Genomic DNA, 27241 nt, shown 5'->3' with positions numbered 1-27241 from the left:
GTACTATATCTCTTTAATAAACATTTTCTGTCCCTTCCTTCTTATTACTTCTATTTATCTCTCCCCTGCAATCTCCTCTGCAATCTGTCTTCCTTATTTATTTTTCCTTCTTCCCCTCTTGCCTGGTTTTCTGTTCTCTCCTTGTGTTCGTATTTATTTGCACAGTTCATTTGATTTTACTTGAAAGCAAATTTTTTTTTTTAAATGTGGCAAAGCCATAGGAAGCAAAACTCCCACTTCCAGCCGCCATCCCCTGTGTGCTGCAGGAAATGTTTCCATGCCGCAAGCAGCTGGTGGGGCTCCCAGGTTGAGCATTGGCCGCTACTGTTTTGAAGTATTTGTATTGCGTCCCAGCTCCCACCCACTCTCCCTCCCGGGCTACGTCCCTGAGTGCCAAGCTCGGGCAATCCCCGCTGCCCATGAGTGGCAGGAAATGTCAAAGCCAATCACTCTGTCTGTACTTCAAGCGTAATGAGCTGTGGGGAGGGGAGGGACCAGCAGCTGAGCTGCCATTTGCAAACGGAGAGTGTCCGCCCTGACCGGCGTGCCCAGTGCGGAGTGGGCTGCCAACATGACAGTCAGTAAGGCAAGCCATCATATTTCTTCCGCCCTCCTCTGCCTCGCTCTGTGGGCCGCTGACCCTAATGGAGATCCCCTTGTTCAGTCCAAGTCTGAATCAAACCCTGCTTCTTTATCTGAAGGGCTCAGTAGTGCAGTGGGTTAGTGCAGCCCCAGGGGCCTGGATTCAAAGGCTGCCTCGAGTTACAGGAGCCTAATGACTAATCTCTGCTCCTTGTCGGCCTGCATCACGAGGCGTGGTGCCTGCCTGGCAGCCTGTGTTGAGCAGAGCCCCAGCCTCAGGAATCAGATAGCATGGGGTGTTCAGGGAGCAGGGGTAGGGATGGGTCGGTTAGTTGCCCGCATTGTCTGTGTCTCTTCAAATATAGTTGGCAGAACTGTGTGAGGTCCAGGACTGGAGTAGCAGGAGAACGGCAGGTCAGGTTTAAGTGCTTGCAGGGGGAAGCATGTGGCTGGAATAGCAAGGGAGGCTGTGGGTCAAGATTGAGGTGTACCAGCAGAACTGTGCAGAAAAATTATGCACAGCATCTGTCTGGGCTAAGCCTGCTTGTAGCCACTGCTTCCAGCCCCTCCATTTCATGAAGTCCCTTTTCGCCCAGCCTGTATCTAAATGCGAGAGATGCCGTGTTGTTGTTTTTTCCTCGGCAAGCTCCGTAGCTGAATGTTGAGAGGAGATCACCACTCCTGCTGAATGAATGATATAGCATCACAATACCCTGACACTGTGTATGGATTTATTATTCAGTGCGTTAGGAAAGAGACTCCCAGACATCTGGAGATGGTGTGAGACCGTGCAGGCTGCTCGTGGGTGGGGAGGGAGCCTTGCAGAGTGCCCTTTGCAATCTGCTTTACACGGGTAATGCGATTTGATCGGATAAATGACACAGGTGAGGAAAAGCCGGCTGATTTCCACATGGGAATGAATTAGTTCTTCTGGCATCTACTCTAGTCCTCCTCTCTCTGGATGTGTCTACACCAGAAATGCTACAGCAGGACAGCTGCAGCACTGGAGCGTAGACACTTGTTGCAGCGACGGAAAGATTTTTCCATCGTTGTAGTAAATCCACCTCTCCGGGAGGCAGTAGGCAGGTGGAAAGAAGAATTCTTCTGTTGACCTAGCGGTGTCTACACTGGACCATAGGTTGGCTTAGTTAGATTGCACAGGGCATGACGTTTTTCACAGCCCCGAGCGATGTCGTTAAGCCAACATAACTTTGTAGTCTCATTTCTCTCTTCTCTCTCTCAATAATGTGCCCCCTTTCTTCCCCCTCCCCCCTCTCTGTCATAACGTCTCAGCTTGCCTCCCTGCTTGGCACCTTTTGGAACCATTTGCACTTGTGCAAAGGGGGTGTGAAATGCTACCACCGGCGTGGGTGGAGAATTCTGATCTGGAGGTGTTCTATGGGGGCCTAAGGCTGCAATTCAACAGGCCGTCCTGACGGGGCAAAGCACCTACGCTCACGCGCCCGTCCCACCGGCCATGAGTCTTCAGCACTTCCTGATAGTGACGCACCATGCTTCGCTGAAGAGGGATGGACTTACGCATGTTGTTTAAATGCCTTGCTGAGTTAGCGCCTAAGACTGATTGCACAAGGTGCAAGGCTGGGGGATACCAGCCCCAGAGTCTGTCCAAATGGTTCTGCCATTGCCAGGCCAACAGCCTTCCATATCAGGCCCAAGGAATTTCTAACAACCCCCCTCCCTGCAGTATCTAGGCACTGATGATGTGATATTTATTAATTAATTTCAGCCTTACCAAATTCTAATCACCCGCTGGCCAAGGGCAATTAAGTAGTTGTTGCCAGGTGAGGAGGCCAGTTGCTGAAAGGAGCTGCACTGACATATGCCAGCTGAGGATCTGACTCCGTGCCTTTTTGTTTTTTTATGATCTTCATCTGCATGTGCAAGTGGATTTGTTTTTTATCTGTTTGTTTATTTTGGACATTTTAAACAAGTTTACAAATCCTTGCGGGTAAATATCAGAGATGAAACGATCAGTGTCGGAAGTAAGACATGGGAGGTCACTGTTCCTCTCTACTTGGCATGGATGAGGCCACCGCTGGAGTGCTGTGTCCAGCTCCAGGTACCGCGCTTTAGGAGAGATGTGGAGAAATGGGAGCGAGTCCAGAGGAGAACAACAAAAATGCTATGAGATTTAGAAAACCTGACCTGTGAGGAAAGGTTTAAAAAAAACAACTGGGCATGGTTAGTTTTGAAAAAAGAAGACGGAGGCGGGAGGGACCTGGTAAGTCTTCAAATATGCTAATGACTGTTACAAAGAGGATGGTGATCAATTGTTCTCCAGGACCACTGAAGGTAAGACAAGCAGTAATGGGCTTATTCTGCAGCAAGGGAGGCTTAGGTTAGATATTAGGAAAAAACTTACTATCAGGGTAGTTAAGCTCTGGAACGGGCTTCCAAGGGAGGTGGTGGAATCCCCGTCACTGGAGGCTTTTAAAAACAGGTTGGATAAACCCCTGTCAGGGAGGCTCTAGGTTTACTTGTTCCAGCCGCAGTGCAGGGGGCTGGACTTGATGACTTCTCGAGGTCCCTTCCAGCCCTGCATTTCTACAATTCTACGCTCATCAGTACAACAGTGAGCTTTTGTTTAGGGAAACCTTCTGCAGTAATATAATCATCAAATCTCTCTGTTTAAAAGGATGTTGGCAATTTGAAGAGGGAGCCCCTTTATACTTCCCAGGATGTGTTGTTTCTGTGATTTTTATTAAATGGAGTGAAACTTCTGTTTACACATATTTATCGGACCAGGCATTTCTAGCCAAATGTTAATAATAAAAATTGGGACAGGTGTGCTCTTTGTTTAGAAGGCAAATGTATTATTGTCTGACTACTGAATTAATGGTAACCAAATAGCTAAGTATCTGTTTGTCCTCTGTCTCTACAGGCTGGTAAATTGTCCTGGCAGGTTTGCAAGGCTGGTTTATTTTTTAAATTGTATTTATCAAATGTCACCAGAATGCATGACACTGGGAAGAGACCATGGAAGAAGAAAATAATCTAAGGCAGTGGTTCTCAAACTTTTTTTTCCGCGGACCACTTGAAAATTGCGGAGGGTCTCGGCGGACCACTTACTGATCTTTCCAAATGTTGTTTGTACCGTTAACTAACTATTGTAAAGTGCTTTGGATAAAAGCACTATATAAAAAAAACCCTAAATAATAATTAAAGTTTTTTTGTTCTACAAGTAAAAGCACACAACTCATATTTTAATATCCGTAGTCTTACCTTTCTAATGCGATGGACGTGCCCTTTCTTCCCCGCCGCGGCAGCCCCAAGCTGGGGCTGGGAAGGAGGGGGTCTCTCCCCAACAGCCACAGCCTTGGAGCTGGAGAAAGTCGCCTCTTTCTCTGGCCACCACAGCCCTGTACGTCCCAAATTCCCCCCACCTCCTCTTCTCACCTCACTGACTGCTCCCACCTACCCTCTATTCCCCCTGAAGACCACCAACTCACCGTACATGGTGCGTCTTCCCCAGGGTCCAGGCACCTAATTAGCAGAGCCACGCTTGTGCGGCTCCACTAATTAGATGGTTAGCCCTTCATTCTCTCGGGCATGACTGCCCAGGCACGCACCTTAGAGGGAACTATCCGCGGACCACCTGAACGGAGCAGTGGGCCGCAGACCATAGTTTGAGCACCTCTGATCTAAGGACTGTTAAGGAAAAGTTAGCACATGTGACTCCATTTTGGTTTGGGGCCCACCATTGTTTAAATGCCAGCACATCATACACCAGGAGGAGTAATCCTTAGATACTGAATCCCTGTGAAAATCCTCCTCCTTGTCTCCAGCCTGCCTTGATTCCCAGTATCTGGTTTTTGTCAGTCTCTAACTCCCTGTCTCTTGGCCTTGATGTGAGGCCTCCCATCCTGATAATAAAAGTTACTGATGCATGGCTTTAGGACCATGCTGTGTAATTAACATACTGGTATAGCACGAGGAATGCACCAAGCAGGGATAGGTGGTAGATAAGAAAAGGGTTTGTTTATTGGCTAAGGTTTCCGATGCACGAGGGCAACATGCTTTGCTAAAAGGTATATAACCTTTGTATAATTTGCATTCAGGGTCCCCTCCTGGCTAGCAGGGGGGCACCACGCTCGAGCGTAATAAACTTAGTGTCTTTTGGGAACTCTGCAGTTGTGGACTTTATTTCTGTGCCTCAGCCTAGATTCGAACTGTGCGTGTCCTACAAGGTGTAATTCGTAGCACTTGTGTGCGTGTCCTACCAGGTATAATGCGCAGCAGTTGTGTGCGTGTCCTACAAGGTGTAATTCGTAACAGGACTCTGCTGAAGTTAATAGCAAAGATCCCATTGACTTTAGCAGGAGTTGAATTGGACACTGCGCTAGATGGATCAGCCACACTGCACAGCACTGGAGCAGATGTTGTTTTACGCTCTGACGTTAAAACTTTCCTGTCTTGTAGGCATTGCTGGGACTCCGGTGACGTTTAATGAGAACGGAGATGCACCTGGCCGTTATGACATCTACCAATACCAGATCAAAAACTCCACTGCTGAGTACAAAGTCATTGGGCACTGGACCGATCACCTGCACTTAAAAGTAAGACCTTGGACTGGTTTTGCATTTGGCTGTGGAGTCAGTGGAGATGGTCCCAGCAAAGAGACTGGGCAACAGCTTTATCCCTGCTTCCCTAGAGCTTCCATTAGGGAGCATTGTTTTGTACTAGTCGAAAAGAGGTGACATGGCAGCTGGCTTAAAGGGACTGGGAATTCCGAAACTAGACACACCAACCAATTCCACTAATTGTGCCGAATTGTTCCCATCCTGTGCTTGGTACACCGTTAAGGTATATTAGACCCCGCAACGAACAAACAAACTCTACGTAAAAAGAACATTATTAAGTTTGCAAAATCAAGCAGTCGAAAGGTAGGGAATGCGAGGGTTGAAGTTGCTTGTGCTACATTATTTCAACCCCCCTTATGTGTCTGCATCGTGATACTGTGTTTCCTTACATGGTCTCGTGCTCCTTTTTCTACTCTTATTTTTTCCCCCAAGGGTTTATAATTTGGCCCAAATCAGGCTGATTTTCACATGGATGGCAAAAGGCACGTCGCTGACACACACAGACCATTCCCCTGTCTAATTGCAAGTCCCTCCTCAAAAGCAGGGGGGTGCTAGAGCTTTTCAAAGAAGAAGTTGCCACAATTTTGTAACGTAGGCCAAACAATTTATTTTTTCCCTTGCCTTGTTCTGGGCGTTGGGGCTCGTTATTCTCCCCCTGTGGCTCACAGCTTGGTCTGTGTTGGGTCTTTGAATGGGGACTAATGAAAGCAATGATTCTCAGCCTGTAGCCTTTGCCGCCTTTCACCCCAGAGGTGGCTGCAATTCAGTGCCTGCTGAAATGATCCCTGTATGGTCTGTAAAGTTATCTGTGTACTTTGGCATCATGGGGTGGATGGCGGTATATTCAAAGAAGCCATTATTGTATCATCGAAGCCAAGAATAGGTTTTCAGGCAACAATTTAATCTTTCCCCCTGTTTTTTAAATGCTAGTAGCTCTGGCAATATTATGGGGAGATCTGGGCAGGAGAACGTTTTCCTGTCCCTTGAGAATGTTACTGAAATTTCAGAAAAATCTCATTTGCACATTTGGACAAAAAGTCAAAATCCTGAAAATTTTCGTGAAGTGAAAATTCAAAAAAAGATTGGATTGGGTCAGTGGAAACATTCTGATTCGATTTTGCCTTTTTATTTTTTCTTTAAATTAACTTAAAATTTCAAAGAAGACGTCATTTCAAATGGAAAAATGGAACGCTTTTTGGTTTCAAGAATGTCTTAAACAGACATTTCAACAATTTCACATCAACTTTTTCCCCCAACTCTTTTCGAAACAGGAAATTCGTTGAAACTGACTCTTCCCCATGAAGAGTTTCAGCCTTGACGAATCAGTATTTTCTGATGGGAAAATGTTTTGTCAAAAAAATTCCTGACCGGCTCTGCTGAGGGGCTATTTTGCTCTGGTGTGCAGTCTTCTCTCCTGAACTGCAGGGCTCTTTCTTCTTATCTGTGCCCCAAGAGGTGTCATAGGGCATTGCCTATACTTCAGTCTGGGGTGTGATTCCCAGCTCAAGGAGACAGACCTGCGCGAGCTCTGATGGAGCTAGCATGCTAAAAATAGACTGTAGCCACAGCAGGAGGGGCTAGCCGCACTGAGTACATCCCTATAGTTGCAGATGGGATCGTACTTGGTGAGGCTAGAACCTCCCGCTGCTTCTGCTGCTGCACTTACCCTTTATTTTTAGCATGTTGTCTCAATCAGAGCTAGCGCGGGTATGTCTCCTTGAGCTGCGGATCACACACCCAGCTTGAAGTATAGGCGTAAGCTAAGTGGGTAACATGGATAGTCCATGGGTGTAGTTTGAGGAGGGGGGCAGGTGGGCATTATCCCCAAACTGCAAGCCTCCAGCAGGCATGGAATTTGCCCCCGCCCCCCCCGCATGCAGCCCCATTGGTCTGACTGCAGCTGCCCCTCCAAATACAGAAGTCAAACTACGCCTGTGAGGTAGTCAGTCCTTCTGCTGACTGTAAGGGGAGGAAGTATTGGGTTCTGACCCTCTCAAGCTGCCTACTCAGAATAGAAGATGCTTGACCCATCTTGAGGGAACAATTGACTGCCTAGAGCCTGCGTTTTCCAGTGGTTATGCCCATGTGAGCCCATTAGCCCTCTGGGACGGCTGAGATCATTTGGACCTCAGAGCTCCACCCTCTTGCACAGTTTTCTGTAATGGTGAGCAGAGAGGGGCATGCTAGGAGACGAATGCACTAGCATTGCCATTCTGGGGACCTGGAGTCTTATCTATCTTACGGCTTGTCTACTTGGGGGATTTCATCTGCAGCTTTATGATACGCGTCAGTTCACGTGCAATATGCAAGCAGCGTACACACGGGATGATGTGCCCTCTATCGGTGCATGTCATTGTGTACCTATGGAGGCGGTTTGCTGCAGATTCAGGGCATGGCTTTCTAGGAGGCTGTCCCATGGTGCTTTGCTTCACTGCTGAGCAGTGTGCATTCTGGGATTTTTCTCACTGTGAATAGTGGGATGCAGCGTAGCAGCCAGGTGAATTCACATTTAAAAAAAATCCCATGATTCATCTGTCTCCACCCCGTACTTTCTTTCTGGGGGGGCTAGCGCCATTTTTGTAGTCCTACCAGACAGCGTGGGCCCAACAATTCTCCATGCCACTATGCTGGCAACCTTGAATATACAGTGGCCACTTGAGGGGTATTTCAGCACTCAAAGCCGGATGAATTTGGCTTTGGACTTGGCCCACTGAACCAGCGACCAGTTGATATCACAGTAGCAGCTCCTCCTGCAGCAGGAGGGTTTTCAGTGCTGGTGGAACCGGGGCAAGAATGAAGAAACCGAAGAAGACGCCAAGCAAGTGATAGTACTGGGCTGATTCCTGGAGCAGCCTCACACCATGCAGCGACACTCTTGGGCGTGGGATTGGTGGGGGAAGTTTGTTCTGAGCTAACAGGAAGTTGCGAGAGAATTTCAGGATGGAGAAGGCAAACTTCTTTTTTGAGATATGTGCTGAACTAACCCCGGGAGCTGCAGTAGCAGCATGCCAACATGCCCCGTACCCATGGAGAAGTGGGTCACCACTGGCATCTGGAAGCTGGCCACCCCCAAATGCAACCGGTCCATAGCGCACCAGTAGAGTGCAGGGAGATTGACCATTGGGGTTATGGTCATGCAGGTGTGGGAAGCCGTGGAAGAGAGGTTGTGGCACCAGGTTCTGAAGCTTGGTAATGGTCAGGAGTTTGCTGATGGCTCTGCGCAAGTAGGTTCCCAAACTGTATTGGGGCAACTGATGGGACCCAGGTGCCTATTATTTGCTCTACCCCCACTCAGGGTTCAGAATTCATAAACGCAAAGGAGTATTTCTCCGTGGTGCTCTGCAGGCTGGTTGCCCCACCGCGGTAGATTTGCAGACATAAATGCAGGGTGTTCTGCAAGGGATCACAACGCGAGGAGATTTTGGAACGCCGCTTAATTGATCTTAATGGAGAAAGGGCTGGTTGCCCTCAGGAACACGACAGACATTAACGGCGTGGACATTTCCTCCAGTTCATCCTCTGCTTCCTTGGCTAATGAAGCCGTTTGCAGGCTGCTTGGACAGAAGGAAAGAGCTGTTTCACTCCAGTCTCAGGGAATGGCAGCAGAGTGTGCGTTTGGCTGTTCGAAAGGAAGATGGTGCTGTTGGTGGACTAGTTTGGAAACAGCATTAAAAACAAACATTTCAAAGTGTATAGCAACACATTGTATTCTGCAGTAGCCAGTAGGTGTACAATACAAAATACAAGCAGCCGGGGCAATGTTGTCAGGTTGCTCTTCTTCTGCGTCTCAGGCCCGAAGTCGTGCAGCTGTACATCTAGCTGTTAACCTGGGGGAAGGGAGAGTTGGAAATTTTTTGAGCAGTTCAGGGTTTATGAGTCGTGGGAATGTAACGCTGTGGCAGTCCCTATTGTATCTTGTGTCTTTGCCTGCCTGGTGGTGTAAAACCATATGAATTAGTGCAAACTGAAGGACTTTCTGTGGAAAAGAAACAGTCAGCACCTTATGAAAAATGTTTTCATGATTAAACAATCTATATGTAACAAAGAGAAATGAACCTTGAACTGAAATGATAATAAACCAATGGCTTTTAATTATTAAATGACACATTAAAAAGCAGTCTATTCTGTAGCGACAAGGAACCATTTCATTAAACCAGCCACAAACAGAGCAGCAAGAACGGGGCACAATGCAAGGGGTGGCGTGGGGGCTTAAAGCCACAGATGAGTTTTCCCCTGGGCTCGGCTTCTTCTGGTTCACGGGCCTTCTGGAGTGGAGTGCCAAGGCTTGACGTTACCAGGGGCGATAGAGGGCTCAGAAGAGCTGGGGTCCCAGTTGCCATGGTTCTGAGTGCCCTGGGCTACGGTCTGTGAAGGGAATGGCCTCTTTGGGAGCACAATTTGGTGGCATGGTGGGATGAGTTCTTGTTGTTGCCAGTGGCCTGCATTGCCCAGGGGCTGCATAATGTGGCTGGGGTGCCGGTTTGCAGGACTTTACTGCCTGCTGCCCAAATAGTAATCCATGCGGCAACTGGGCATTTTAGCTTTGTATCACTTCCAGAAGTTGCCTCTCCATTTCCCTTGGTCTTTCTATACAGTCTTTGGCCATGACGATGCTTTCCCTGGCAACTGCCACACTCTCCTTGGCCACTGCAGTAATCTCCTTGGAGATGTCCTTGTCTGCTTCCCTCTCCATCCTCAGATACTGCCCTCACCTCTCTGCTGTGTCCAGCAGTTTGGGGGCTTTGCAGTGATGTCCGTGAACTTTTCATCAGGAGTTTCCCCTCCCCTGATGTTGGCCAGACACTCAGCCATTGATGGTCCCTGTCCTTGGGGGCTTGGCCAGGGCAGGTGCCGGGGATGTGGGAGTAGTAAATAAATCACAAGTGGTTATTGTTTGTATTCTAGAGAGGCTGTGACAGTGTTTGTGTGGGGGTTTGTATTTATTTCTGGCTTTACCCCACTGCGATTCTTCTCAGGCTTGGGGGAACCTCGGAGATGGTAAATGATGTGTGCACTGGGATTTTTGTCTGTTCGGCTTTGCCATTGTATCTTGGTGGCTGGGGAAGGGGGATTTAATGGGGTTGCAGTCGGGAATTATGTTCCCGGGTTGGTTATGCCTCAGAGGTGCTTATGTGGCATCAGAGGGATTAGTGGGGTGAACATGGGGGCAAGCTGGATACCTCCCTTTTAGGCTGTGCTGACTCTGGATGACTTGCTGAGGCAGGTGACTGGTGTTGCATCTACACTGCCTCTCTGTTGACCCATCAACATTGAATTAAGTGCTATGCCTCTTGCAGATGTGGAGTACAGAAGTCAATGTTACAGGCGACTTAGGTCGGTGGAAGGGACCTGGTAGTGTAGACGCATACATTATTAGGTCAACTTAGGGCAACTTCTGCCGACCTAAGTTTTGTAGCGTAGACCAGGCCTAAAAGGCAGAGAATGGCTTTATTTAAGAAGATGAAGGGCCAACCAATGAGAGATCATAGAATCATAGAATCATAGAATATCAGGGTTGGAAGGGACCCCAGAAGGTCATCTAGTCCAACCCCCTGCTTGAAGCAGGACCAATTCCCAGTTAAATCATCCCAGCCAGGGCTTTGTCAAGCCTGACCTTAAAAACCTCTAAGGAAGGAGATTCTACCACCTCCCTAGGTAACGCATTCCAGTGTTTCACCACCCTCTTAGTGAAAAAGTTTTTCCTAATATCCAATCTAAACCTCCCCCATTGCAACTTGAGACCATTACTCCTCGTTCTGTCATCTGCTACCATTGAGAACAGTCTAGAGCCATCCTCTTTGGAACCCCCTTTCAGGTAGTTGAAAGCAGCTATCAAATCCCCCCTCATTCTTCTCTTCTGCAGACTAAACAATCCCAGCTCCCTCAGCCTCTCTTCATAAGTCATGTGCTCTAGACCCCTAATCATTTTTGTTGCCCTTCGCTGGACTCTCTCCAATTTATCCACATCCTTCTTGTAGTGTGGGGCCCAAAACTGGACACAGTACTCCAGATGAGGCCTCACCAGTGTCGAATAGAGGGGAACGATCACGTCCCTCGATCTGCTCGCTATGCCCCTACTTATACATCCCAAAATGCCATTGGCCTTCTTGGCAACAAGGGCACACTGTTGACTCATATCCAGCTTCTCGTCCACTGTCACCCCTAGGTCCTTTTCCGCAGAACTGCTGCCTAGCCATTTGGTCCCTAGTCTGTAGCGGTGCATTGGATTCTTCCATCCTAAGTGCAGGACCCTGCACTTATCCTTATTGAACCTCATCAGATTTCTTTTGGCCCAATCCTCCAATTTGTCTAGGTCCTTCTGTATCCTATCCCTCCCCTCCAGCGTATCCACCACTCCTCCCAGTTTAGTATCATCTGCAAATTTGCTGAGAGTGCAATCCACACCATCCTCCAGATCATTTATGAAGATATTGAACAAAACCGGCCCCAGGACCGACCCCTGGGGCACTCCACTTGACACCGGCTGCCAACTAGACATGGAGCCATTGATCACTACCCGTTGAGCCCGACAATCTAGCCAGCTTTCTACCCACCTTATAGTGCATTCATCCAGCCCATACTTCCTTAACTTGCTGACAAGAATACTGTGGGAGACCGTGTCAAAAGCTTTGCTAAAGTCAAGAAACAATACATCCACTGCTTTCCCTTCATCCACAGAACCAGTAATCTCATCATAAAAGGCGATTAGATTAGTCAGGCATGACCTTCCCTTGGTGAATCCATGCTGACTGTTCCTGATCACTTTCCTCTCATGTAAGTGCTTCAGGATTGATTCTTTGAGGACCTGCTCCATGATTTTTCCAGGGACTGAGGTGAGGCTGACTGGCCTGTAGTTCCCAGGATCCTCCTTCTTCCCTTTTTTAAAGATTGGCACTACATTAGCCTTTTTCCAGTCATCCGGGACTTCCCCCGTTCGCCACGAGTTTTCAAAGATAATGGCCAAGGGCTCTGCAATCACAGCCGCCAATTCCTTCAGCACTCTCGGATGTAACTCGTCCGGCCCCATGGACTTGTGCACGTCCAGCTTTTCTAAATAGTCCCTAACCACCTCTATCTCCACAGAGGGCTGGCCATCTCTTCCCCATTCTGTGATGCCCAGCGCAGCAGTCTGGGAGCTGACCTTGTTAGTGAAAACAGAGGCAAAAAAAGCATTGAGTACATTAGCTTTTTCCACATCCTCTGTCACTAGGTTGCCTCCCTCATTCAGTAAGGGGCCCACACTTTCCTTGGCTTTCTTCTTGTTGCCAACATACCTGAAGAAACCCTTCTTGTTACTCTTGACATCTCTTGCTAGCTGCAGCTCCAGGTGCGATTTGGCCCTCCTGATAGCTTTCCTACATGCCCGAGCAATATTTTTATACTCTTCCCTGGTCATATGTCCAACATTCCACTTCTTGTAAGCTTCTTTTTTATGTTTAAGATCCGCTAGGATTTCACCATTAAGCCAATCTGGTCGCCTGCCATATTTACTATTCTTTCGACTCATCGGGATGGTTTGTCCCTGTAACCTCAACAGGGATTCCTTGAAATACAGCCAGCTCTCCTGGACTCCCTTCCCCTTCATGTTAGTCCCCCAGGGGATCCTGGCCATCTGTTCCCTGAGGGAGTCGAAGTCTGCTTTCCTGAAGTCCAGGGTCCGTATCCTGCTGCTTACCTTTCTTCCCTGCGTCAGGATCCTGAACTCAACCAACTCATGGTCACTGCCTCCCAGATTCCCATCCACTTTTGCTTCCCCCACTAATTCTACCCGGTTTGTGAGCAGCAGGTCAAGAAAAGTGCCCCCCCTAGTTGGCTCCCCTAGCACTTGCGCCAGGAAATTGTCCCCTACGCTTTCCAAAAACTTCCTGGATTGTCTATGCACCGCTGTATTGCTCTCCCAGCAGATATCAGGAAAATTAAATGCTCCTGATGGTCCCGAGATGGTCCCCTGGAAGCGCTGCAGGAGTGGACAGGAGTCGGGAGTTATCTTAGGGAATGGCTGTGCCGCCAATCCTCATGATGTCTGGACAAAAACTGAGAATTTTTCCAGCCGAAGATTTTGCTTTATTGCCCCAGCAGATTGGGTGAGAGGGCAGAGGAAAATAGATAGGCTTTCACAATGATTGCCTGAAGCATTCACTGTTCCCGATCTTTCTGTATGTAAGCCTGTGAAAAGCCGTGAAAAGCTTTTCTATCCCCACAGCAAAGCTGTTTCATTGTAAGAATGCACGTTACAGGGCATTTCTACCTCAGTTGCAAGCTGTACTCTCTGTAGCTTTACAGGCATGCAATGCTCATGTCTACCTCACGTAAAAGCTTCTTTTGCTGTAACCACAGTCTCCTGTTACATAAAGGGGTGTTTCCATTATAGAATCACAGGACTGGAAGGGACCTTGAGAGATCATCTAGTCCAGTCCCCTGCACTCATGGCAGGACTATTATCTAGACCATCCCTGACAAGCGTTTGTCTAACCTGCTCTTAAAAATCTCCAGTGATGGAGATTCCACAGCCTCCCATGATGGAGATTCCACAACCTCCCTAGGCATAGGCATGAGGCAAATCTGCCACAGATGGCAATGGGGTAGAGGCTGCAGCTGTGCCATGTTGCCAGCCACCATTGTGAACTGGCAAATAGGGTGTGAGCGGGAGGGCAGGTGTTTGCCGGGCAGGACAACTGAGGGAAGGGGAGAAGAAAATAGGTACGGGCAAGTGCCCCCTAAAATGTGGGTCTGAAAACGGTCAATAGTTGGGGCTTTAGCATGAGTTGGAGGCTGATAGCCTGGCCGGCAGAGCCGCCATTTTGGAAAGGGGAGCCAGGGGTCCGAACAGAAAATGTGGATCGATGGAGGGAAGCGGGGACCTCAGCTTCAGAAAGGCTTCTCGCTCACAACCGCCTACAAGGGCGGTGGCCATGGGAGGCCTGGAACAGAAGCTAGCATGGTAGGATGGCATCATCATAATACATTAACATTTAAATATTTTGTTATTTAAAAAAATTATAATAATAAAAACGTACATGCTGAGGTTCCCTCCGTAGGATCAGCCTCCTCCGTTCCGGTCTGGGCTGTACTGCCTGGGAATTGGGGTTGATTGCTGCAAGGCAGAAATGGGGCTTGTCTTCTACATGGCTGGCATCAAGGTGTACTTGGTCCCGAAGAGATCCTGGCTTTCCCGGGAGATCTCTTCGTTGGCCTCCTTGAGCTCTTCCTCCAATGAGTCTTGCTGGTTATCCTTGGAGGGGACAGGTGATGTTAGTGGGCAGGAGGCTCCACTATCTGCCTGGGTTGGGTGGTCATGTAATTATGCAAAGTCCTGTCCAGCGCCTCAAAAAATGGACCAGTTACATGTTTCCCGCTGGACCTTTTCCTGTCATCTCTTGTTTTAATGTATGTTCTCCTGAGCGGTTTGCTCTTCACCTAGCGCGGTTTGGCATTCTGGTCAGAGCCCCTCGCAGTCATCTGCCCAGCAATGTCCACAGAAAAGGTCTTTATTGCAGTGGCTGGCATGAGCGCTTCCAGCATCGGTGCTTCTCCCCAGCCGCCGCTGGGATCCAGCACCTCGGCATGGCTCCACGCGGCCGTTCGAGGCGTGCTATAGGGCTTCTTGGGTATTATCACAGCTGTTGTAGTTTATCTGAATCCAGGAGCTAATGGACAAAATGTAGCATCTGTGACAAAGTTCCTTTGCTCTACCTTGGTGGGTCTTGAGCTTATTGGCGGATTTGCTTGCCTTGGAGCTTCACGGCAGCCCTCAGCTTGGCCGTTTTTCTGAACCCACAGTCCAGGTCGACTCCTCCTGTGTCTGACCAGGAGTTGGGAGGATTTGGGGGGAACCCGGGCCCACCCTCTACTCCGGGTTCCAGCCCAGGGCCCTGTGGAATGCAGCTGTCTAGAGTGCCTCCTGGAACAGCTGTGCGACAGCTACAACTCCCTGGGCTACTTCCCCAGGGCCTCCTCCCAACACCTTCTTTATCCTCACCATAGGACCTTCCCCCTGGTGTCTGATAATGCTTGTACACCTCAGTCCTCCAACAGTCCACGTTCTCACTCCCAACTCCTAGTGCCTCTTGCTCCCAGCTCCTCACATGCACACCACAAACTGAAGTGAGCTCCTTTTTAATTGATTCTAGCAGCTTCTTGATTGGCTGCAGGTGTTCTAATCAGCCTGTCTTAATTGTCTCCAGAAGTTTCCTGATTGTTCTGGAACCTTCCCTGTTATCTTACCCAGGGAAAAGGGACCTACTTAGCCTGGGGCTAATATTATCTGCCTTCTATTACTCTCCTATAGCCATCTGGCCCGACCCTGTCACACATCATACATATCGGGGAGGGGACATCCAGTCAACTTGACCCCCGAGCAGGGGAGATCAGTAAAGGTCATGCACAAAGCAGTGTGGGGTAGCTGTTGGGAGACTGCCAAAGTAGTTTGCAGTGGCATTGCAGGCACAAAAATGATAGAGTGGACTAACTCAATTTTAACTTGACTTAATCCGGTTTAAACTCCCCAAGTGGACAAGCCCTTAGGCTACCAGTGACATGAGTTTGGGGGATTCAGCTTCACGCCCCTGCGCATATTTGTCCCCCTCATAAAACAAGTCTGTGTGTAAGAAAAGGTGAAGGAAGAACAGGGTGAAGCATAGGAGGGAATGCAGGTCAGGAAACACGTGTGTTGGCAGAGCTGCAGTGTGTGTGGGGGCTGTGAGGATGGGGGGCAAGGGCGGAGTAGCAGGGAGGCAATGGGGGGCAACAGTAGAGCTGGGGGGAAGGAGTTTAGGACCGGAATATCAGGGCGTGCTGCAAAGCTCTTGGAGAGCCCATGGATACAATAGCCAAGGGGATGGCAGGTCAGGAGTGAGGTGCATCATTCAGGCTGCCTGAGGCAAGCTCACCCAACACTTGTCCACACTGTGTTCACAGCGGGTCTGTTACCTGCCCCTTGTGCACTCAAAGGACTGAGTTCCTTGTTGATCAGCGAGGCCTCTCCTCTCTCTTCCCGCAGATCGAGCGCATGCACTGGCCCGGGGCGGCCCACCAGCTCCCCAGCTCCATCTGCAGCCAGCCGTGCAAGCCGGGCGAGAGGAAGAAGCTGGTGAAGGGCATCCCGTGCTGCTGGCACTGTGAGCGCTGCGACGGCTACCAGTACCAGCTGGATGAGTTCCACTGCAAGATGTGCCGCTTTAACGAGCGCCCCGACGAGAACCACACCAGCTGCATCCCCATCCCCATCGTCAAGCTGGAGTGGAGCTCGCCCTGGGCCGTGGTGCCCGTTTTCATCGCCCTCATGGGCATCATCGCCACCCTCTTTGTGGTGGTGACGTTCGTGCGCTACAATGACACGCCCATCGTCAAGGCCTCGGGGCGGGAGCTCAGCTACGTGCTGCTGACAGGCATCTTCCTCTGCTACGCCACCACCTTCCTGATGATCGCCGAGCCCAGCATGGGCACCTGCTCGCTGCGGCGTATCTTCCTGGGGCTGGGCATGAGCATCAGCTACGCGGCCCTGCTCACCAAGACCAACCGCATCTACCGCATCTTTGAGCAGGGCAAGAAGTCGGTCAGCGCCCCGCGCTTCATCAGCCCCGCCTCCCAGCTGGTCATCACCTTCAGCCTCATCTCCCTACAGCTGATGGGCGTCTGCGTCTGGTTCATCGTGGACCCTTCTCACTCCATCATTGACTTTGAGGACCAGCGGACTACGGACCCCCTCTTTGCCCGGGGTATCCTCAAATGTGACATTTCCGACCTGTCCCTCATCTGTTTGCTGGGGTACAGCATGCTCCTCATGGTGACGTGCACAGTGTACGCCATTAAGACCCGCGGGGTTCCGGAGACCTTTAATGAAGCCAAACCCATCGGGTTCACCATGTACACGACCTGCATCGTCTGGTTAGCCTTCATCCCCATATTTTTTGGGACATCACAGTCGGCGGAAAAGGTAAGAGGGACGGGCAGGTTGGGGGGAGCCTGTGGGTTTGGTTCATGCCCCATCTCCCCCACTTTGCTGGAAGGTAACGGGATAAGAACGCAAGGTGCGGGGAGCAACATGTCCAGAGTGAGGGGTGATGGTTTCCCCCTGTGAGCCTTCTGGATCTCAGTGGGTAAGGGAGCTTCCTCTCCCACTGGAGACCTGCCAGACTAGAGTGAACTCACTGCCTTTGCTGGTTCTCCCTCTTGCTCTGTCTTCCTTTCCTCCTGCCCCCTTCTGTCTTTCACGCCATCTTTCTTGTGCTCTTATTTCACTTTTCCCCCTTTTCCTTCTCCCTGTGTGTGTCTCTTTATTACTTTCTCTTCCCCAATATTTCTCATTTTCTCTCTCTTTCTGCACTCCTCCCCATCTCCTCCCTGTCAGATGAGGCTGTGTTGCAAGGCAGGCAGTGTGGTCCTACTGGGCTGTGCTGGCTGAAGTTGTCACACACAGGACTGTGGCCCAGGATGAAGGGAGTCTGGCGGAGGCAGAGCCTGGGCGAGTGAGATAGCCGTGCATGGTTCTCCCTGGCACCTGGAAATTCCTGCTCCCACGGTCGATGGGTATCACAACCCTCTCCCCAGTCTGAGCATCCTAGCACATCTGGAGTCTGGCTGCTGTTGGCACCATTCCTGCATGTGCAGACCAAGTGGGCATGGGTGGGAGATCTCCCCGACGGTTCATGGCTGGGCCCTCACCGCCATAGTTATTGGCAGTGCCCTTAATGTACCCCACAGCCCTAACACTGACCAAAGCCAGAAGCAAAGGCCCCCCCACCCAACCTGTATATGCCCTCCGGATGGACAAACAGCACCTCCTATTGCTTGGTGCTTGTCTGATTATATAACCCACCGGTGAACGTGTGTTATAGGTCCCCCTCTCCAGCTGGATGAGCCCCCACACGTGTGATGCCCCCCATCTTGGCCAACACACTTGGGATTGAGCTGGGGACCTCCAGAGCTAAAAGGACGAGCTGCTACAGCTTGAGCTAAAGCTCCCTCCCTGGGGCTGTAGCAAACTCCTATCCTCTGAGGATTGGGCACCAAGGGAGACACTTGCTAGTGGCTTACACCGTTACTTCACTCGTCCTCCCTCCACTCCTGCTTAAGCTACAGATTAAAGGCCAGATCCTGCGTGGCGCTGAGCACCCTCAGCGCCCGAGTGTGCCTCTCGGGGGGTAAGGGTGACTCAGCATCTCCCTGACTGTTGTTAACGTCCCTGGTGCTGAGAAATGGGATGTGCCGCTGGTCCTGACTGCTGCCATTGTCAGGATGCTGAGTCTCTGAGCAGAAGCTGTAAGGGGGCCAGGGGTCCTTCTGCTACACGTGTTCTGGCTGCCCACCATTGCCTGAGCCCGAGAGTAACCTCGTTTCTGGAAACACAGCTAATGGCTGGTGGTTCTGCTGGGAATCCTGGGGAGATTCCCAGCCTGCGGTAGGTAAATACCATCCTGTTTGGCTGGTATTTCTGTGCTTAAGCTCAGCCCGGAGGTGAGCTATGTCCTCCTAACACCAAGCATGGGGCATTGGAAACATGCCACCTCCCATGCCCAAAGGATCTCGTAACCCTCCAGCACAAGGGCAAATAGCCACCCAGACGTCAGGTCTCAACCCAGCGTCTAAAGGCCAAGTTTCCACATTCAGTAGCCACCCTTGTGACTGGCAGCCCCAACAGACAGGTCAAGGAATGGATGGGCCCACAGACCCTGGTCTCCCCTTACTCTCTTCAAACGGGAGATGAGAATGAGACCCTTAGCTCCTCTTCCCTGCTCTCTAACTGGAGTGACTTGTTTGTGTTCTGGGGGTGCCTAGCCCCATTGTGCTGGGTGCTGTACATACCCCCAGGGCAGGGACTGTCTCTCCGTGAAAGCTGACAAGCTAAATGGACAAGACAGACCAAAGAAGGACCGTTCTCCTGGTTGTACAGATGGGGAACTGAGGCAGCGAAAGATTTAGGGTGCATCTACACCGGGAGCTGGAGGTGTCCCTTCTGGCTTGAGGAGACACATCTGCGCTCGCTCTGAGGGAGCTGCTGTGCTAGAAACAGGAGCAGGAGGGGTGAGCTACCCCAAATACACGCCAGCCTCTTGGATGATACCTCGCTTGGGGTGGCTAGCCCCTCCTGCTGCTCACCCCACCATGGCTACCCCTCTATTTTTAGCAGGCTAGCTCGATCGGAGCTAGCGCATCTCCTCAGGCTGGGATTGACGTCTCCAGCTGGAAGCAGAGCCATACCCTAAGCGACTTGACCGAGGTCACGCCAGGAGACAGTGGCATGGCTGGGAGCAGAACCTGGATCTACCTCCTCTCTGCCTTGTCCTGTTCTGCTTCCATTCATCCTCTCTCCTCCCCTTTCCCCACCCCAACTTCCAAGCAATAAGCACCCCCCTGGATAGTTTCAAGGCACAGTGTGCGCCCGGGAAGCTTGCCATGCCACCGCCCACGCACTGTATATAAACAGAGGTCTTCCAGGTTGCCAGTCGGGTGCCTTTGCACAGCAGTAAACTCACTGAAAAACGGAGAAGTTGCATAACAGTGACACTCTCGGCATTACCAGCCCAAGAGTTCTGGGGAGAGAGACAAAGAAGAAGAGAAAAACAGCCCCTTGACTCTGCCACTTCTCACTCGATTACTGGGTTGCTGTGATTTTAATTAACACCCGCGTGTTTTGGTAACACAAGCTGCTGTGACACATTCCTCCACTTGGCTGTGGTGGGGGAGAGAGCTCATCTTGTAGCCGAGAACAGGGCAAGCGGAAAACGTAACCCTCTTGCTCCAGGCACCATCACTCCTGGGCCTTGTCTTCAGTAGCAAATTAGGTAGTGTCAGGCCATGACCCCAAGGAGTCCTGCTGACCAATATGATGTTAAAGGTGACTATGCAGTCAGTGTAGATAGAAGCAAGTTGGGCCGGATCTTCAGCTGTAATACAGACAGACCAGTGTTGGGAATCATATTCTCAAAGGAGCGTGGTTAACGAACGATATCGTTGCTTCCGATATTCTGCTCCGTTCATCTTGGGGAGACGATCTAAGCCTGGTTGCTCATCTTTAACTCCAGCACTATGATGTACTGCAATAACCAATGGTTATTAATGTCATTGAGCAGTACTATGTGTGGTGGGAGGGATATCTAAAAGGAGGCACTGATCAGCATTCGCTATACCCTGCGTGATACTCAAAACCTAGAATTCTTCTCCGTAGTGGAGTGTCACGTTTTCAATAGCTGTGTCTATGACTTTGGGTGCCTATTATCCTCTAGCAGTGTCACTGTGTCAGCAGTGTGGGTGAGAAATGCTATCGAAAATGAAAATTGAGATTGAGATTGTAATTATCTGTCTGTCTAGCTATCTAGGTGCCTGTCTGTCTGTCTGCAGAATCTATTGGTGGTGTCTGTATGGCGTCTATCAATGGCATCTGTCTGGCTATTCTAGGTGTCTCACTGTCTATCTACAGTATCTATCTATATGTCTGTCTATCTATCTACCTATTGGTGTGTGTACATGTAATATAGTATCTGTGTGTCTAAGGTTTCTGTCTATGATGGTGTCTGTCTATCTGGACGTCTGTCTACAGCTTCTATGGATGGTTTCTGTATAGTATCTATCTGTCTATGGCATCTCTGTATTTCTCTATTGATGGTATCAACTTTCTCATCATAAAGTTAGCTCTAAAGAAACCTCCTTTGTAATGAAGTGAGAATGAGCGTCCTGAATTTGATAAAGAAAATATCTGTCAATGGAGATGACCAAATTCCCTCTCCCAGCCAGAAAAGAAGTCCAGTTTCAAAGTTACCACCACTAACGCTCCCTGCCCCAGCTTGTGGTCTGTGGCAATGAACCTCTACGCTGTTGTCCCTCTGAAATCTGTGACTGATGAGCCCTTCCCCACCTCACTTTCTTCCCTCCTGGCTGCCAGCTTGGATTCCCTCTTACAGGAGTGGAAAGCTTAATCAGGCTTGGTCTTTTCTCGGTGCCTCTTGTACCCGATATTATCTCAAGGCCCTTCCTAGGGTGATGAGCCCTTCCCAGGGTGGTAGGCCGGGTGCAGTAGGTAATAGATTCAGTCCTGCTCCTCCATCACATTGCTGTCACACTCACTGATTCTTACCGCAGGGTCCACCTGCTCCACTCCCCTCTCTGTCCTCTGCTCTCCCAGCGCCGTGTGCTCTTCTGAAGATGTTGCACGTGCCATGATGTGCTAGGTCCACCCCTGCACGGGAGAGGCTTCTGCAGGCACTTTCTGGGGGTTGCTGGTGGGGGATTGCTGCACCAGAGTGGGCCGGCGGAGGAATCTCCCTTGATCCAGAGCCTGCTCTCAGGGAAGTGCCAGAACGTACTCTCCTGTCTGCCTCCGCCCCAGCTGTCGTGGTGGGGTAGCACTTGTGCAGGGAGTCACAATGGCACCTTGTACTCAGTAGTGGCTCCTTGAAGGCTTGGACATTAGAACCTGTTACACTGCAAGAGCTCCCTGCAGTTCTTTGGAAACCTGCCATGAGCTTTTAAACGGAGATCCTTTTCTCTGATGCATGTGGTTAAACATCCCTCCTGGGGAGACGGCACCTGCCAGGGCACCAGAGCGTGCAGATGAACCCAGACCCCGCCATGCAATTTAAACCTTCCAGCACCAGGTACCAGAGATGAGATTTGCTACCAAGTCCAGCTGCTCTGGTTAAAAGTGGGAAGGCGAATTAAAGAAAATAAATAGGGCCTCGAACAGCATTTCCATTTTGATGAGCTGGCAGGGGAGATACTAACAAGAAAGTAGGTTTCTTAAGGAATTATTGCAAAACAAAAGCTCCCTGAAAGCTTCCGTAATGTGCTCGGCACACTGTGGGTAATAAAGATGGAAATGATAATGATTGTAGATTATGCGCAAGGTTGCTCACCTCCTTGCTGCTGCTTGTCATGGGATAATTTAGGGCTGCCAAAAGCTGGCTGTCAAGTAGCAATTCAACGATAAGGCTTTCCTCCCTTTAGGGGCTCGTACTGTGCCGGGCTCCCCAGCGCTCAAGCTGCTCACAAGCTGATTAGAGGCTAGCATCGCGCTGTTCCGAGCTCCCTTTGGAGGCAACACAGTCGCGGCTTCTCGTCAAAGTGTACCCACTCCCTCTGCATCCACTGACCTGTAAGAGAACAGTTCCCTTTGGACGTGCACTCCCCTGCTGGGGATGGTCGGCTCTGGGATGCACCTGCTTCGTGTGGATGTTCTAGGGCCGCTGTACGCCGAGCTGCCCTAAAGGGCGGGGAGGGGGGCGAAGTTGATATTTCCACCGGAGAGGAAGGAAGACAGAGTGCCTAACTCCCTTAGTTTCTGTTCAACAATCCCAATCAGAAGATGGTCAAAATTGGCATCTCTTTGACAGTCCCTCTCCCCCCCACTTTAATTTCACATCTAAACCCCGGCAGGGGCCGATATTCCCTTCACTTCTTCAGATAAAGCAATTTCGGATGCTGCACCTGTACTTCCCTGAGCATTTCCAAACGTCCGAGGGGCCTGAGTCGCCTCTCGCCTCTGCCCCCAGATCTCCGCTTTCTCCACCGTTACACCCAAACCGGGCCCTGCATCTCTTTGCTCTGCAGCTGGGGGCAGAAGACTCGCATAGATCAGTCTTCTGCATGCTCCTGGACCCGACTGGGCAAAAAATGTTAATGAAGCTTTTTTGCCTGCCCCTCCGAGTCGTGGAGTTCTGTTCAAGTTTGCAGTGATGGCCGGCAAACTCTTCTCCATGGGAGCTTGTGTTTAAACACAGTTCTTTCCTTCTTATCTTTGCATCTGTCTAACAGCACGTGAACCTGGCACCTGCGCCTCACAGGTCTCTGCTCTGCCCCGCTTGGCTGTTCGGGTTCACCAGCTACGCCCAGCACTCGTACATAGCAGCAGCTGCTCCACACAGGTGGTATTACACCTGAGCCCTCTGCCCATCTGTCTGTGGATCTAGGCCTCTGCTGTTCTGCCTGCTAAACCAAGGCTTATTGAGGATGCTATTTCAACCTTGGGCCCTCTGTTGCAGGTATAGATGGTGGAACTAGAGTCTACTACTCTCAGAGGAGGAAGCTGAGAGAAATGATAGGAGGACTTGTGGCACCTTAGAGACTAACAAATTTATTTGAGCATAAGCTTTCGTGAGCTACAGCCCACTTCATCGATGCCTTTGAGGTTACAGTGCTGGCCTGGGAGACAGCGGTTCAGTTCTTAGCTCTGCCACGGATTCCCTGTGTGACCTTGGGCACATCACTTAGCATTCATGTGCGCCTGGGGATGATAATCCTTCATGTGTTCTGATTGTAAACTCATTGGGGTAGGGGACCGTCTCTTAGTGGGGGTGAACAAACAGCACGTTGCCCAGTGGAGCCCTGATCTTAGATGGGGCCTTAAGGTGCTACCACAACATAAATAATATAGCGCCCCCCCAGATCTAAGGATGCCCCCTTAAAATGGCTTAATGGTGTGTGAGCAGATGGGTGCGTGCACAGGCACACACAGTTTTTTTCTGCCAGTGGCTGAGATTAAACCCTAGACGCTTCCTCAAAGCATCTGTGCTCAAGTCCCATCGGAGTTACGTGAGCAAGGCTGGCTCATTGTTTTCTACTGAAGGAGTCAGATGAGATCTCAATTTTATTTCCTCCCTCTCCCCCCCCTCCGTCTACAACTTTGGATGGAGGTGGTATATTGTTATAACAAGTCCCCAAGCCCTTTCTCAAAGGAGCCTCTTATCCCTGCAGATCCCGGCGGATTACAGAAATAGCAATAACAGAGGATCTAAAGAATGAGACAATTTCCTGTTCCGATAAGGCAGAAGCCGAAGAGCAGAGTCGTTGTAAATTTCTCTGTTTATCACATTTGCTTTCACAGACGGAGAGAAGAGGATAAAACGTGGCCACTTGTTTGTTTAGCAAGGGCTCTTGGTGAAATGAATCATGAAAGGGACTCTTGAGTGGCTTGTCCATATCACCAGAGCCCCAAGATTGAATGTCTGGGGGATGGGTGTGGAGGGGTAATGATACAAAGGATTTGGTGGATGGGTATCAATTTAAAAGCAACCAGTGGAAATTTAACTATTTGTTCCACTTATTAGCTCCCCTTGCTGAACCTCCTACCATGCCTGTGTCCCCATTTGACCCTCCCACATGTTGCACCCATTTACACTAGGTCTGAGGCCATCTGACTACTCTGCAGTTTTTTAAAGTGAATTGAGCGCTGGTGACAGGCAGCGGATCAGCAGCACCAGAGATGGGCGCTGTGCAGTTGGCCAGGCAATGGGAGCTATGGAAGCTGATCCAATGGCTAGAAGCAGAAGCTAGGCAAATTCAGACTAAGATAAGGTGGAATTTTTTAGCAGGGAGGGCAATTAGCCATTGGCAGAACTTACCAGGGGTTGTGGTGAATTCTCCATCGCTGAAAGTTTTTAAAATCCAGATGGGAGGTTTTTCCTAAAAGACTATTTTTGTATAACCGCTGCTATTGGGCCTGAAGCAGGAATTAATTCAGGGAAGTGATGAGACTTGTGTTCTGCAGGCGATCAGACACAATGCTTCCTTCTAGCCTTAAAATCTATGACTCCGTGACCAAGAGGAGTGCAGGAGGATTATGCAGTCACTTAGGTTTGGATCTAGATTCCATTGGAGCTAATGGAAAGACTCCTATTGAAGTCAGTGGCTTTAGCTCAAGCCCTCCGGAGGCTGGTGTTCATGGCTTGGAGGCAACATTGTTTTTGTTGCTGTTTGTTTCTAATGTTCTTTGTGTGTCAAGGTTTAGGAGGCTTATAGCTTCCAGCCCCCTGGAAAAGGATGGTTTGCGGAAGGCGGGAGATGGTACGGCAGATGGGGTTGCGAAGGGGAGTGCAACCTGGAGAAAGGCCTGGGGGCCAGCAGAATGGGATGGGGCAGCAGCCAGACAGGGGCTTGGACTGAGTGAAGAGAGCAAAGAGGAGGGAGGGGAAGGAGAATAGGGCTGAGCTGATGCCAGGCGAAAATAGAGGACATGGCTGTTTGAGTGTTCCCAGTGGCTGGGTTGCTGTGTGGCCTCTTGGTGCCATTCCTGCTTAACTGGCTTGGCTACCCCCTTCCCGGGCTCTGGCCCAGGAGCAGTGGCCAGAAGAAAGGGGCATGGCTGGGGTGCCTTTGTGATCCAATGATCCCTGGCTGCATTAATGACCGTTGGGAGGGCCTGATGTAATAGAGTATCCCTGAGGCTGCGCTAAACTACATCATGGCCTGGGATGGGATCAGAGAATCCACACAAAGCTTCTTTGCTCTCCCGCCCTTATTGGGTGCAGCCAGAACTTTTTGGATACATAGAGGATGATGTAGGCAGGCACATCAAAAGATCTCAGGCCACTAGGTAAGATGGCTCTGAACCACACTGTCACCACACAAATATATGGGTGGTAGATATAGCTGGGATGCCATTTCCAGCTCTCCCATGGGCTCCCTCTGTGGCCTGGGGCACTTAACCCAAGAGTAGCTAGTTTCTCCGCCTGACCTAACTTTGCAGAATAACGTGAGATTCTTGGATGGAAAGTGCAACTGGTGAGTAAGTGCAAACCTTATTTGAGGCTTCTCCGTTGCTTAGCAGCATCATTTACATCTTCACGGAGCTTCGTATGATTGGCTCAGTGCCCTTCCTGCTGTCAGGGCATGGCTCTCCTGCGCTCAGCACAGTACTCTGGGGTGTGGGAGAAAGGAGTAACAAGATACTTTCAAAGCGCTTCACAACCTTTAATTAATCCAGTTTCATGCTCCCCTTGGGAGGTAGGTCAGCATCTTATCCCCATTGTACAGGTGGGGAAACTGAGGTGCAGAGCTGGGCTGCAGAGTTGGGAACAGAACCCAGGTCTCCTGCTCTAACCACTAGACACGTTGCTTCTCTAGAGCAATGGTTCTCCACTTTTTCCATACAGGGACACACCATCTAGCCAGGGTCATGCTCCATTTAAAAATGTGGGAGGGGCATGATGGTCGTGACCCCCTGGCACCAGTTCAGGCCATTGGGTTGAGAACCCCTGCTCTTGGTAAGTCGCTCAGAGGCTTTGCAGCCTTGGTGTCTTCCTGGGTTCAGGGCTGCTCTTGGATCCCCTTGGACTGGCCTGTAATGTGATTGTTTCATCCGCGGCTCATCTGCAGGCTGTGACTTGGCCGACCTCACTGCAGTGTTCCAGTCCTTTGAAAGGCCCAGGCTGGATCAACTCAATGCGCAGTCTTCCAGGTTGTACTTGAAAAGAGCCCAGGCTAGCTGGCTCCATGCAGCAACCGCAACAGCCCATCTCCATGGGCTGAGTCACTTTGAGCACAAGACACCTGCGCCCTGATCTCTGCACTGGCTGCCAATGTGCTTCAAAGGGGGCCGGTCATGATCTAGAAGGCCCTATGCCAGTGAGGGGTCTGAGTTCTTTGAGTGTGTCGTCCAAACAGTGGATAAGGGAGAAGTGGAAGATATAACTTTTTAAAAGCCTTAGACAAAGTTCCTCCCAAGAGGCTATTAAGGAAGCAAAGTACTGTCGCGGATCAGAAACAGGCTTAAGAGACAGGGAACAAAGGATAGCAATCAGTGGTCAATTTCCAGTATGGCAGAAGGTTACCAGCAAGGTGCCTCAAGGTTCCATGCTAGGTCCAGTGTTGTTAAATATATTTATCACTGATCTGGAAAAGGGGGCAAACAGGAAGAGGAGACAAAGTTACTGATGTTGATCAAGGCTAGAGAGGACTGTGGGGACTCTTACAAAGCTAGGTGAACGGCCAGCAGGCTAGTAGATGAAATCCAGAGGAGACAAATGCAAGGTGATGTGTGCTAGAGGGAATATTTGAACTAGTCCTGCACTTGGCTGAGTCTTAAATGCAACTGTAACCACTCAGGAAAAAGACCAGGGCATCGTTGTGGCCAGCACAATGACAACCTCTGCTCAAGGCACAGTGGTGCTCAAAAAAGCAAACAGAATGTTAGGAGATGTATGGCGTAGGAGACAAAATAATACTGACAATCTCATAATTGCATGCACTCTCCTTGAGCAGCATGCCCCATCTTGGCCACCCCAAGTCAACAGAGAAAAAGGTCAGCGGAGCTACACTGATTTATACGAGTTGAGGATTTGGCCTAA

General features: G+C 50.1%; 1 protein-coding gene across 3 annotated transcripts in view; it reads left to right on the top strand.

Moving 5' to 3' along the window:
* The window catches only part of GRM4 (glutamate metabotropic receptor 4), a 208512-nt gene that overhangs the window by 162404 nt on the left and 18867 nt on the right, over window positions 1-27241 (top strand). For all 3 annotated transcript variants that reach the window (XM_074935868.1, XM_074935866.1, XM_074935867.1), the window contains 2 exons: window positions 5023-5159; window positions 16183-17118. In XM_074935868.1, coding sequence (XP_074791969.1) covers window positions 5023-5159; window positions 16183-17118 — 1073 coding nt within the window. The remainder of the gene's footprint in view (window positions 1-5022; window positions 5160-16182; window positions 17119-27241) is intronic.

The sequence above is a fragment of the Natator depressus genome, chromosome 21 (assembly GCF_965152275.1).
Source record: "Natator depressus isolate rNatDep1 chromosome 21, rNatDep2.hap1, whole genome shotgun sequence".
In the NCBI taxonomy this organism is placed as follows: Eukaryota; Metazoa; Chordata; order Testudines; family Cheloniidae; genus Natator; species Natator depressus.
The sequence above is the reverse complement of the archived record's forward strand: the minus strand, read 5'-3'. Positions and strand labels throughout refer to the sequence as shown.